This window comes from Cryptomeria japonica, chromosome 3 (assembly GCF_030272615.1).
Source record: "Cryptomeria japonica chromosome 3, Sugi_1.0, whole genome shotgun sequence".
In the NCBI taxonomy this organism is placed as follows: domain Eukaryota; kingdom Viridiplantae; phylum Streptophyta; class Pinopsida; order Cupressales; family Cupressaceae; genus Cryptomeria; species Cryptomeria japonica.
This window is the reverse complement of record NC_081407.1, coordinates 368,029,816-368,042,578: the sequence shown is the minus strand read 5'-3', so window position 1 is coordinate 368,042,578 and position 12,763 is coordinate 368,029,816. Positions and strand designations below refer to the sequence as shown.

General features: G+C 34.9%; 1 protein-coding gene across 1 annotated transcript; it reads left to right on the top strand.

Moving 5' to 3' along the window:
* Positions 1–499: 499 nt before the first annotated feature.
* Positions 500–8,962, top strand: LOC131053981 (uncharacterized). The gene is made up of 3 exons (XM_057988549.2): positions 500–1,063; positions 8,407–8,459; positions 8,753–8,962. Exons 1-3 carry the CDS (start codon positions 988–990, stop codon positions 8,960–8,962), a joined length of 339 nt encoding a protein of 112 aa, XP_057844532.1. The 5' UTR covers positions 500–987.
* Positions 8,963–12,763: the final 3,801 nt, after the last annotated feature.

Sequence of the window (12,763 nt, the reverse complement as noted above, 5' to 3'; positions counted from 1 at the left end):
ACTACAAATCACATTTAATTTAATTTTTGTGTTTATTAACATTTATAATAATCATCAACCCAAACTCTAATTAATTTAAGTTGCTTATTTACTTATCAATTGACAGTCAAATATTATTAATATAGAAAATTTATTGAAATTCATATAAAATGTCATTAGTAACCTGCCTGCCTTGGAACGATAATCCCATTGACAAAATTTAAGTTACTTTTTGAAGTCATAATGGACTACTCATTAGACCACCACCATAAGGTGTAACTACCCACCATACCTTTTTCCTAACTGTATGCAATTTTAAAAATAATAGTGATGGCGCGTGTAGCATCAGTTCCCCACGATTGTATCGAAAATTATGATAGCCTCGAAACTTTTTCGTTGCATCTTTCAGCTGTGGTGGTTTAAATTTCAATGTGGGTGGCATCATCAGAATCCTCCAGCAGTATTTAATTCAGTCTACCCTTATCCAGGGTCCTGAACGTGTACAAATCGATCATGTGCTTCCCTGCAAGTAAGGTGGATTCATTTATCAAAATCATCACTGCAAAAACATTTATTGCCTGTTCAGTTAGAAACCCAAGACTTTGGAATGGCGAAAAAGCATTTATAATCCAATCTAATATGCTCTAGCACCCAATTTTTTTATTTTATCCATTCATATCCGCTTTGTCAATATGTTCCTCAGCAAAAGCAGGAGGCTTGCTCTGCTTTATCCCGAAATGCCATATCCAGATTTGCAGGACTCAAGGCTTTTTACAATCTTTTTATCATTTGTCTTCCCTGAAATCTGTTGATTTAGAACGTTCAGATTTCAAAGGATCTCCAAAGCTAATCAAAACTTCCAAGACCTATCATCTTGCCATTTTGAATAGTTTTTGTTTCTTTTGACTAATCGATTGTTGACAAAGACAACACACAAGTGGGTATAAATGGCGGATAATCTTTTTGTTTAGAGTTACTCTATTGCACAGCTTCTTTTGGATATCAGAAATGAAGACAACCATAACTATCGCCGTTTTGCTGCTGCTGGGAACCTTGTTCATGTTGCTTCTTTATTATGGACAAGGTACACTTTACAAGGTTGATTCTTTCAAATTTGAATTTGCAAATAACGAAAATGCAGCTTGGGCTTTCTTATGTCAATCCATAAGTATATGTTCATGTGGGAAAATGAGCTGTGGTGTCAAAGCCTGACAGATTATAATATCAAACCATGATTTCTATGCTTTATCTAACATAAAATGGTTAGTTTAAATTTCATTTTACTAGTTTTAAAATTATTATTGACTGTTGGATTATTAAAATTTTGATTGATGAGTGGTACATGGACATATTAAGGTTGAATAGATGTTTCGGAGCAGTCTTCAGAAAAACTTTAGGTTGAATCTGTTAATGCATTTATAGATTGATTAGCTGATCTCATTAACTATACTTTTAGATTTCAAGCTGAGTTTCGTCAAATTCTTAGCTTACTGAGGAGTGGAACTATAGTAATAACTTCATTTTCTCAGGTCCAATTGCAGCCATGATATACATGTTAGATTTGCTTTGCATTCTGATTTTTTATTTATCAAGCGGAAATGCATAATGGTTCAAATTTGAAGTCTAAAGCTATGTACCTGATAATGGCTATATACTGTTATATTTTCTTGTTGTATTGTAGGAATACAATTTTTATAGCGTATATTGTATTTGTAATCATTTTTCATTTGGTGTCTACATGATGTGAATATTGCTCATGCAAACGTGAATGAATGTCCACCACTAATGGTAGGATGGCTTTGTAGCCACTTCCTCGTGAAAATGGGTTGCCCCTGTTGTTGCTGTAACACTTTTTCTACATATCTATAAGCTGTGATGTAACTTTAGTTTTAGTCTGATTGTGAATTTTAAGTGGTTTATTTTAGTAAGGCTTCTTGAAAATGGGGTTGCCTCTATTGTTGTTGTAAAGCTGTTTCTCTACATCCATAAGCTGTTGCGTAACTTTAGTTTTACTCTTGTGAGCTTTTGATGGTTTGTTTTAGTAATGCTATTCGAGTTTCTCTTGGTACCGTATCATCTTAACAGTTAGTTTGTCGGTAGTGGGTGTAAAAGCAAAGCTGGAATTTCTTGTATATTTCTTTCATTTCCTCAATGGAAGCTTCCTCTTATTCGATATTACCCTCTCAAAAAAAAAGGTTTACAAGAGAAGAGATTATATAATTTTTTATTTATATGTTACATGAGGTCATCATCCTACATATAAAAGGAGGGTTCTCAAAACGCTTGCCACTAGGGCTTTTCTAGTATTTATGATGAACATTTGCATTAGGGAATCAGATATTCGACTATGCTTGACAAGAGGAATTCCTACAAAGAAAAGCAAATTGCTAGAAATTACAAATAAGGTAAAGTCATGACCGATGATGAATCCTAGAAGATTCAATTGAGGTTGCTATGGTGTTCCACCTATATTAAGGGCATATCTAAAAATTCGGAAAATTTTGAGGAGAATATAACATCTACATCACATGTTTCCTCAAATAAGTTTAGGGAAGTGATAGAGTCCTCTTAAGGATTGAATGGAGCCTATCCAAAAAAGTGGAGTGTACTGTATTGATTGCTATTGCGGGGTTCCCTACATTACTGAAATAGGAAAATCCATTCGTGGAAGGCCCAAGGAGGATAAGCCAGGTGCCAGAAGAATAAGCAAGTCAAGGTTCTAATTGTGGAGAGACAATATTTTAAATGATGCATGAGGGATGCTATTGATTTTAGCAAACATGTACAAAATTTGCATATAAGGGATTGAGTGTAAGCCACTCTTAGAGACCCATTCACAATATGCTAAGGAGAGTTCCATTGCTCTGTGAGCTATAAAATTTAAAGTTTTTGTATTAGTCATTACATCTTAATATTTTTTTCTTAAGGTGACTTAACTACATCATTTACTTGATTCGAGTTATATGTAAAAGAAGTTCTAGTCTGCAATCTATAAATATCATCTCATCCTAATGATAAATCATGTGGCTAATCTGAAACTTCAGTTCCATAGATTCCACACATTATTTTTCAAAAAATCTTCTGATCAAATTTACACATTTTATCAATGCCCTTCAATTTCTCTTGCTGGATTCTGCATTTTATCTTGACATGTTAGCCCTTCATAGAGTCACCTTAAAAAATATAATAAAATTCACCTTTATCAAGTGTCTTGCTCATATTATAGGCTGAAAACAATTTATGAGCAATTGTTTGGAGTCCTTTAATTGTAATCAGTTGCTATCCTTGCTCAATTTACATGTGCATCATATCAAGACTTATTTGGAGTTTTCCCAAGGTTTTCAACCAATGTGCCCCCATTAACAAACTAAATTTATGCCTTTCCAGCTTCAGTTTTAGTGCTCTGATCATCCACTCACAATCCATCACAACATCACAAATCACTAGCCACTAACAGCTCGAAAGTTCATGTTGTTTTATCAAGATTCAACTTGAAAATCTAGTGCTCTGATCATTCCATCACAACTTGAAAGTTTGTTAGAAGAGCAACTCTTGGGCCCATAGATTTCATCAAGTTCGTGTCTATAAAGTTATGAGTGCCGACCGAATCATAAAGAGCCACCACCATTCTTTGCTTCACCTTGCTTTTCATCCTCAAGGGATGATTCCAAGCATGTATGCAAAGGACACAGTTGGAATTTGTTGTCTTCTTTGGTCTTTGTGGATGTTTCATCCTCTATTTCTATTTCCTCTTCATGATCTCTTCCAGCCATTTTCCTATGATCTTTGTCTTCTAACTCAATCACATGGATCCTTCTTGGATTCTAGCATTTATGTCCCTTGAACCCAATTTCTCTATAGCTGAAAGAATGCTGCTTTGAATGTAAATTGGCAATGTCAGAAGGGTCTACTGTCCTTCCTTTGAAGTCTTGGACTGTCTAATAGTAGAATTAAATGTGTGCCTGTTGTGTACCTATCTTTTTGTTTTCCAATTGCTATTGGTTAAGCTTTAGTGGACAGATACTTTTAAAGATGGCCTCCAACAACCTCATAATACAAGCATGCCTGCTAAATAGCAGCCTCAAAGCCTTGACATAGTTCCTGATGAACTTTTTCAATTCATCAATGTACATAGCAATCAGTTTGTTTGATCTTATGATAAATCCCTTATTCTAGGCCTGGTGCTTGAGCACAAATGTAATCACCTAGAAGCATTGCAATAACGTCATCTATGTGTTGTCAAAGGTGTTTTGGTCAAGTGCTAGGGACACTTGGTTGTCATGTTGAAGACCAGCGTTCAAGTCTCTGAAAGTGGCATCTTAGCACTGGTAGGCAAGCTGAAGTTATAGTCTTGCTTCAATTAAATGGTAGATAGTGGTAGTTCTGTAAATGGCAGGTATTCAAGCTAGAGATGATAGCATTCGAGCCAAAAGAAGTAAAATGGAAGAAAAAGGCATTCAAGCTAGAGGAGCACATTGGAGGAACATAGGAGGAGGATGAAGGATTGAAGGAAGAGTGGATGTCTTACAGGAGGACATCAGAGAGAAGCATTCAAGCTGGAAAAGTACACTAGAGAATTGAAAGAGATAAAAGGAGCAAATAGGAGGAGGAATGGATGTTCTCCAGAAGGAGATATGAGTGTTCCAATTGAAGAGTGCATTGCAATTGCAGTGATATCCCATTGATAGAAGATTAGTTAAAGTGATATCCCAACAAAGAAATTGTATGGGATATGGATCTCATGAGCAAACCCTCATGATTTTTAGGGTTAAGCTCCAACAGAAACCTTGACTGATTAATCTTCCGAATTTTTTTTTTCTCATAAATGTGTTTCTGGGTGGAATAGAAAAATTGGTACGTAAAACTTAAATCCTAAGTTGCCGAATTGGGTATGGGAACGGCAATAGGTACGTGGATACAAAACGTTTGTACGACAATTTTTTTGGGGGATTCGGTACATTTTTTGGTATATACCAATACATATGCTAAACAAATCCATTACAACTTTCAAATTTTGAAACATAACATACCAATTTAAATTCAGTTTTCAACATCAAATAGATCAAACTAGAATCTCATGATAGATAAGTTCTGAGTTCACTAATCAGCACTGTAGGTCTTAAGAATATCAAAAAGATCAAACTAGAATCACTAAACATTTCGGAAACATTTAGGCATCTAAAAACACGAACCCTGGATGCATCCACAGGAGATTTGTTTCAGAATCCGATTCCAGTACATTAATCGTCTGAAAAACCCCACGATTCAGCAACTTAGCTTAAATCTATTTATATCCAGTTCCACTCATAAAGACATTGGAGTACAATGCTGAAATTGATATGGCTTTTCTTCTTCATGTGCTTGTTAGCTAGATTTTTCTATATTGGTTATTCAACCCTTTCAAGTTTCCAACATTTTCAAATCACATTGTTCCACTTTTATTCTTCATGTCCAAATCCATGTGAACCAGAGCTCGTGCCTATACATGGATGTAAAGAGGTCATATATGTTGTTGCATGTCGATTGTTCTTATAAGAAACTTCACAAACATAGGCCTCTTCCCACAAGTTCATTTCATATCCACGTGTGCTCTTAGCATGCTTCTTGAACTTTGCTTAACCTTTCTTTTTTCCGATCTCTTTGTGAGTGGTTACCATTATTAAGTTTCAGTTGTGTATCTGAGGTCTTGAATAAACTTTTCTATACGTTTCCTATTAAATTAGGACCTATCACTCACAACAATAGGGTGTGCCAGTAAAATGCTTTAAAGAAACAATATTGTGTATTTGGCCTCTCTCTTATGTTATGCGCTCAGTTATAATTCTGAGTAATTTAGTACCAATGGATCAAATAATAGACATGACTAGCTGACACTGGCAGTATACAGAACATTAGTTAGCTTACCAGGCAGGAAATCGCTATGATATTTCTGAACTTTGAACTCAAACTTAGAGATTAATTGTTTCCACATATATTTAGCAAAGACATTTATTTCCAAAAATAAAGTTTGTAGATTTACAAGTTGCAGAGTCTCCAGTGCATTTGGAGTTGGATGTGTGCATAATGCCTCAACCCTAGAGGCAACTATTTGTGTAAGATTATCTGTATAGTTGTTCTGAAATTGACTTTGCAGTAGTGTTGGCATGAACCATAAAATCCCACTTCATCCTATGGAGCATCATTTGGTAACCTGAGGACTGAAGTTAAGAGCCCAAAATCTATTTTCAAGAACAGAAAATTGGAATCCTATTTTAATATTTTGGTCTAGCAGACATTTATATTGGTGATAACTTACCTACAGTCATCTATAGACTCTGCAAAGCCATCCACAAACAAAAATGGAGCTCTTGAACTCTATATCTAACCAAATCAAAGCTCAACAAACCCTACAATATAGTATAGATGAAAATTTGACTGAAAAAACTGAAACTGAAGAAAGTTCAAAACCAACTGAGGCCACAAAACTTAAGCCAAACAAAGATCAATCTATAAACACTATATTTTCCCCTCTCCGTAATCCGAGCCTGAAACAATGCCAATAGCCCTGCCACCTACTGCGCCTCCAAGTGTAGTCACAGTTGTACCAATAGAGACATTACTGTGAATCAACTGCTTCTTTGTGAGATATCCTTATGATAGTGAAATTGCAATGCAATATCGACCTTCATCCACTTAGCCACCCACTGCAAAACACCATCTGACAGATATGATGTAGAAAATTTGCTAAAAATTTCTAGCTTACCATTCTTGTGGGTGACTTGACCGTGTTAATAATCATGGCTAAGAATGCCAATTTTTCCTTTGGGAGAAAACCATTTGGATTTCCTTCCTCAAGATCATAATCTCCTCATCTCCTCTTATAAACAATGGATCGGTTACTCACAATCAACCTCCTCTGCAATCTGCTCCTCAAGCCAAATGGATGATCCAACCTCTACTTCTGGAAGGACCAGATGGCAAATCCAGTCATAAATAGCTTGGTCTGCAATGAAGTACTCCAACTTGCTTCTAATGTCAGCTCCAATTGATGTCCTAAACCTAAAAATCCTACTAATTTGTGGACCTTTCGGCTTGAGGATAGATTTGACTTGAACAATGCCTAAATCACTCAGAATTCAACACAGGAAACAAACAAGAAGGAACAGAGCTAAAATTGAATAGCCTTCAAATAAAACTTTCTAGGCTATGCATAATAGGAAAAAATGGCGATTAAAGCCAAACAATCAAGGCAATCTTGCACACACATGCTGGTAAATAATTTCCCAAACTACAAAATGCCAACCTTGAAGGATGAATAGAAAGCCTCCTCTACCCTTGCCAGAAAAATTAAAATAATCAAACCAGGTGACTTAAAAAGATGAAGGGATGAGAGGAGACAATTAAAAAGGGCAATTGGCTAACAAGAGAGGGTCCAAGCCTCACAAAAGCATTCATTCTGTGACTAACTTCAGCCAAAAGGTGATCTACTTAATCCTGCGTTAGCCAAGAAATTTGTCACCATGTAATAATAAGTAAAAAAGATGTCTTTGAAGCTCTCACTGAGCTTGAAAGCTTTATCTAGGAAGCTCCAAAAGTTCCAGTTATGAGTTAGGAGTTTTCTTTTTATCCAAACCGTGAGAAAGCTCCATAGAGTCTCCTTCCACAGTCAAATTCTTACACCCAACTGAGATAGCCAATCTCAATCTTATCACCAATGCCAGCCACATTGCCTTATTATCAGCTTTCAAACAAATAAAGGACCCAACCTTCACCAACTGTGCCCCAGAATCTCTCAAAACACAGCCAGCTCCATCAAGCCCCATGTCCCAACAAGAAGCTCCATGAAAATTGAGCTTGAGAAACCCTTCAGGGATTTCAACTATTGTGGATTTATTCAATAAAGCTCTTGTCCATTACCCTGTTAACAGGGGAGAGTGTGCTAATATATTAATAATACATTGTTTTAGCAATTATTTACAAGGGGCTACATGTGTACTATAATTGGACTCGGCTTTGAGTTAAACGTGGATTACAAATACAGCATGCAAATTTTTAAGTTATTATGCCCTCTGGGTATGAGCCATGTCTTCATCAGAAGTGATTGAATTCAAATAGAGAGCGATTAAAATCAGACAAACCTAAATATTTGATCATATGGAGCCTCACATTGATTTTGAAAATGTGCAGTCTTGAAATTTACAGAGATGTAAGATGTTACTAACTAATAACAAGTAATTTTTGTATTATTCAAAATAAAACATATTTAGCTATAAATAAAATTATAAAACAACAACCAGTTCATTTTCAACAATACCTTGTGACACCGTTTTTGTTGAATCATTTCTAATATCTTCAATTCTCTGGTGGAGTTTACTTATCAGTGATGAAGCCTAAGATTTCATAGAGTTCTTTTGAAATAAATATTGGCTTTTTTCGTGTTTGTGACAGATATGAATTTGTTTAAGAGTGACAATGGCGTATCATCAAACAAGAAACTCAATGTATGTTTACTTATCTAAATATTTATTTTAATTCAGCAGAAAATGTTTGATCTACTGTAGTTAGAGAATCATAAAATGTTTGGGTTACCAGACATTCACATTTGTGAGTATTTGTTTTTCTCTTCCTTTGTCTGCTGAGAACTGAAGTTATACAGTCCAAATTGCGTTGTTTTTCATCATTTTGAGTGCTAGTCATGAGTACCTGCTTTTTGTTCCACTGCTGAAGTACTTTAATGTAGGTCTTCTGACATCACTCTGTCAGATTTACGATATGGCGTGATGTTTTGGCACAGGTAAAAATTTATGATCACAGCAACAACTATTACCGAAGAGAATTGTCCGATATAAATCTCAGTGATTATCATCTAATTGATCCAGTTCCAAACTCAGGAGCAACAGTTAAATCAGCTCCAATTGAGCATGATGCCCCTCGGAATCCATGGAATGGGATAATAACATTGCCCACACCACCGCCACATGACACAAACAATCACACTCCGTAATTTGGCAATAGTAGTCATCATGTTTGACAACAAGATATGGATGTTGCTCGGACATATAGCAACTTTACTATTCAATTGCTAAGAGCCTGCAAAAATTAGTTACAGACTGCCATTAATGCTTCTATATCCTTTGATGTATGTAAATTATATTGGTACAATAAAAAACTAAGATGTATATTATTAACAGGACCTCAGACCTTATGCTTTGGTTGAAATAAGTAGACAAAGTTGTGATACTGATAAATGAATATGCATCTATTGAAGTTATAGTGTGACTTTTATTGTGTTCGCCCTTACCATTATTGACACAGGCGATGCCTTTTAAAAACTGGACTTAACTTTCTTCAAGTTTTACAAATTTCAAGAAAAATTACAGGGTATTATGATGTGTTTCACCTAATGCATACCCACTCAGATTTTGTCCCTTGTCCTCGTCCCCTCATAACTATCTCTATTCTATTGCCTTTTCGGAAATAACAGAAAATTCTAAGGTGTCCCTTTTTAGCACATATTTCCCTGAAACAAATTGATCTCCTCTACAACTATAACTCAACTTTAAAGATCAACTGATCTTACATTCAGAGCAATAAAACTCTTTTAATTGCCTTATTTTTTAATTAATCATGTATTCTATTTAATTTGGAATTTATTCCTAAATAATGCTAGAGTGTTGACACTACCCTAAAAAATGAGAAGATGAATGATGTTGAAGGAATATTGTCTCTAATGTAGTTTTCACTGTAAAAAAGGCAAAACAGTATGTTCCTTTCGTTTTTAGAAGGAAATTTTTTGCTTAACACCTAAAATATTAAGCAGTAGTAAGCAACCTAGTTTTAAGCTTGCATAGAAAAAATTGTTAGGTGAACCTTTGGAATAGAACATGTTTGTACCAGAAGATTGCATTGTGAGTATGTGAAGGCCCAAAAATAGCTATGGATGGAGCTGACATGGAGATGAGCATTGCTTATTCGCATGAGGGTTCGTAGCTTCCTTTCTTTTTCTCTCATCTGCTCCAAATCCTCTTTTCAATATATGAAAAAAACGCTAAGGTTTGAACTCTCCCTTCGGCGTGCTAATCAGTATCCCTACTGGAAAATACCATACTTCCATCACAAGTAACTAAAATCCTCTTACCGATCCACAGGCATGCGAGCTTATCTCAGTCAGTTTTTAATTTCATTTAGCCAAGTTTCGAACTTATGCTCAGGCTTTATTTGCATAACTTTATCTGAATCCTTCACAAGCATTGCTAATTTCTTCCGTGTCCTCTGAGTAGGTACAACTTCATTCTGCGAAATTACACGGGCAAATGCTATTTTTAAGTTATTTAGGTTTAAATAAAATAAAGGTCCTGTACAATAAATTATGTATTTTTTATTTTTAATTATTATTATTTTTTGTGGGGGCTGTATGTGTCATTTTATGATTTCCTATTTGGTTGATGTGATTTATTATTGCGGGGAAACAAATAATTATTATTTATAAATATAGCTTTAGGGTTAATAAATTGTTTTTAAATGAAAACTTAAGAATATGGTTGTTTGAAATAAAATTATAGGGAAATAAGGTTTATTTGATTTTGATGGTTGATAGAGAATTTCAATTTTTAGATCATAGTTTATAGTTGTTTAAAAATGAATGTGCGAATTAGAATGATGAAATATGAAATGTGTTGTCTTCAAATTTTTATGGTTATTATTGGAGTCATGATTTGACTCAAATGATATGATTGCGTCTTTATGTAATGATTTCATCCTACATATAAGTAGACCTTCAATACCTATAGAAAACATTTGTCTAGATGATATTTGATGCAAGGAAAAGTGGTGCTAGGAAGCATCATGGAGCTTGCTATGTAAGAGTTGAAGTTTAACACTTGCGCTTAAGTCAAGTTCTAAGGTTTGAGTTAATAATAAAAATGAAAGTGGTCATGGAATTGGATGTTGATGTAAATAGATGGGTCACTATGTTAGAGATAGATGTGTAAAATATGTTGTCCTCGAAAATGCTGTCAGTGTCATTTTTTCATATCTAAATGCCCTAGAGGAATGATTCCTTTAAATACTTGACCTAAACATATAACTCAAGGCTTTTTAGGACTCAAGGTCACTTAGAATAAAAACATGTGTGTAAAGTGGTGTAAAATGAAAGGGGGAAAGTGTTAGGGTATGCATTTTTTTTCTCTACATTTTCCCCCCACTTTGTTGCATGTGTAAAACTTTGGGTACATAATGCCATGGTAGAAATTCAACAAAATAATAAATGTAATTAAAAAATATTTCAAGTTTCTAGATTCAAAGAAACTAAGCCACTTACCACTAAAAGTTTGCAACCTATGAGATTTCATAAATTGAAAATAACATCATATGCTACAAAGGAGTGCACATGAATTGAGGATAGATATTTAACTATAGCATCATAAATTGTATCTCTATACAATTTTGTCCTCGCCTAGCCCTCACCTTGGCGTTTTGGCCTCTAGTGCTCAATGCTTGCTTTAATGCTACTCCTACCCTCTTGAAATTTGCATTCTCAACTCATGAGTCCCATTCTTAGTCCTGGTTGATAGAACCAAGGTGCCCTAACCACTTTGGTCCTCCTAATCAAGGCCCAAAATAGGACCTCACAACGATCACTTGATGTGGGAGGGAAATTTAGCTATGTGTTGGCTTGCTCCGAAAATTCAAACATTTAATGCATGGTTAGGTATAAAAGGAAGCCTACCCACCTCCCCCCTCATTTGGTAACTAAAAATGAGAAAGAAAATTATAAGTGAGCTCTCAATTGTACTCTAGCAAAATCAATTCAAGTCTATGTGAGCAAGCATTCAAGTATTCATCAAGCATTGAAGGAGAAGGTCGAGTCAAGATCAAGCATTCATGTTCAAGCATTCATGTTCAAGCATCCATGAACAATCTTCTTGAAGACATTCTACATTACATCCTAAACATTTACATGAAGATTCAAGAAAACTTCATCAATGTATCAAGTTCAAGCATTTTTAGATCAAAACTAGCTTTTCCCTCAAAAGGAAAGCATTCTATTTCAGTTCAATTCTATTTCAATTGTCATTTCAATTATCAATTCAATTCGAGGTTAATTCCTAAACCGAGGTTTGACCTATAAGGCGAACCCTCATCAACCAAACCTATTTCCTTCTTTCGGTGTGTAGAGAATTGTCTCGGGAGTTGTAAGCGAGGAATCTGGTAGAGTGGACAATGACAATCAGGCTCAACTTTTGAAGGCACAAAAAGCGAAGGACCAAGATGATTGACTCCCCTTAGTCCTGAGAATTTTTTATGACCTCCTGACAATGGATTTTTTGTGTCATCTCGATCTGAAAAACATTATGTCTTTTTGCCCCCAATATTTAAAGGACTAGGGTGACCTACTTTCCTTGGTCCCAACAATTCTACCCGAACTTTTTGTCATAGCTTTTGATCTATTCTCCCTCCTCAAATCTTGGTTTATAGCTTTACATGATATTTATAACATTTTGTTACTGTTATTTTATGTCAATTTCTCATTGTTTGTCCTAGATCTAGCATTGCAATTTACTCTAATTACAATTCAATTTCAACTCTAACAAGGGAGGAATTAATCTGATTTGTATTTAGTCCTTCTAGGGTTGGATCAATCAAATTCAATTCCCTTCCCTTAATGTAAGGTGGTTAAGAAAAAATATTGGCTTTATCAACCCAAATGATGAAACCTAATTTTCAATTACAAAATAAAAACTATAACTAAAAATATACTGTGAACATGTAAAATTTTCAATTATTTAAAAAGGTATAAAAGAGA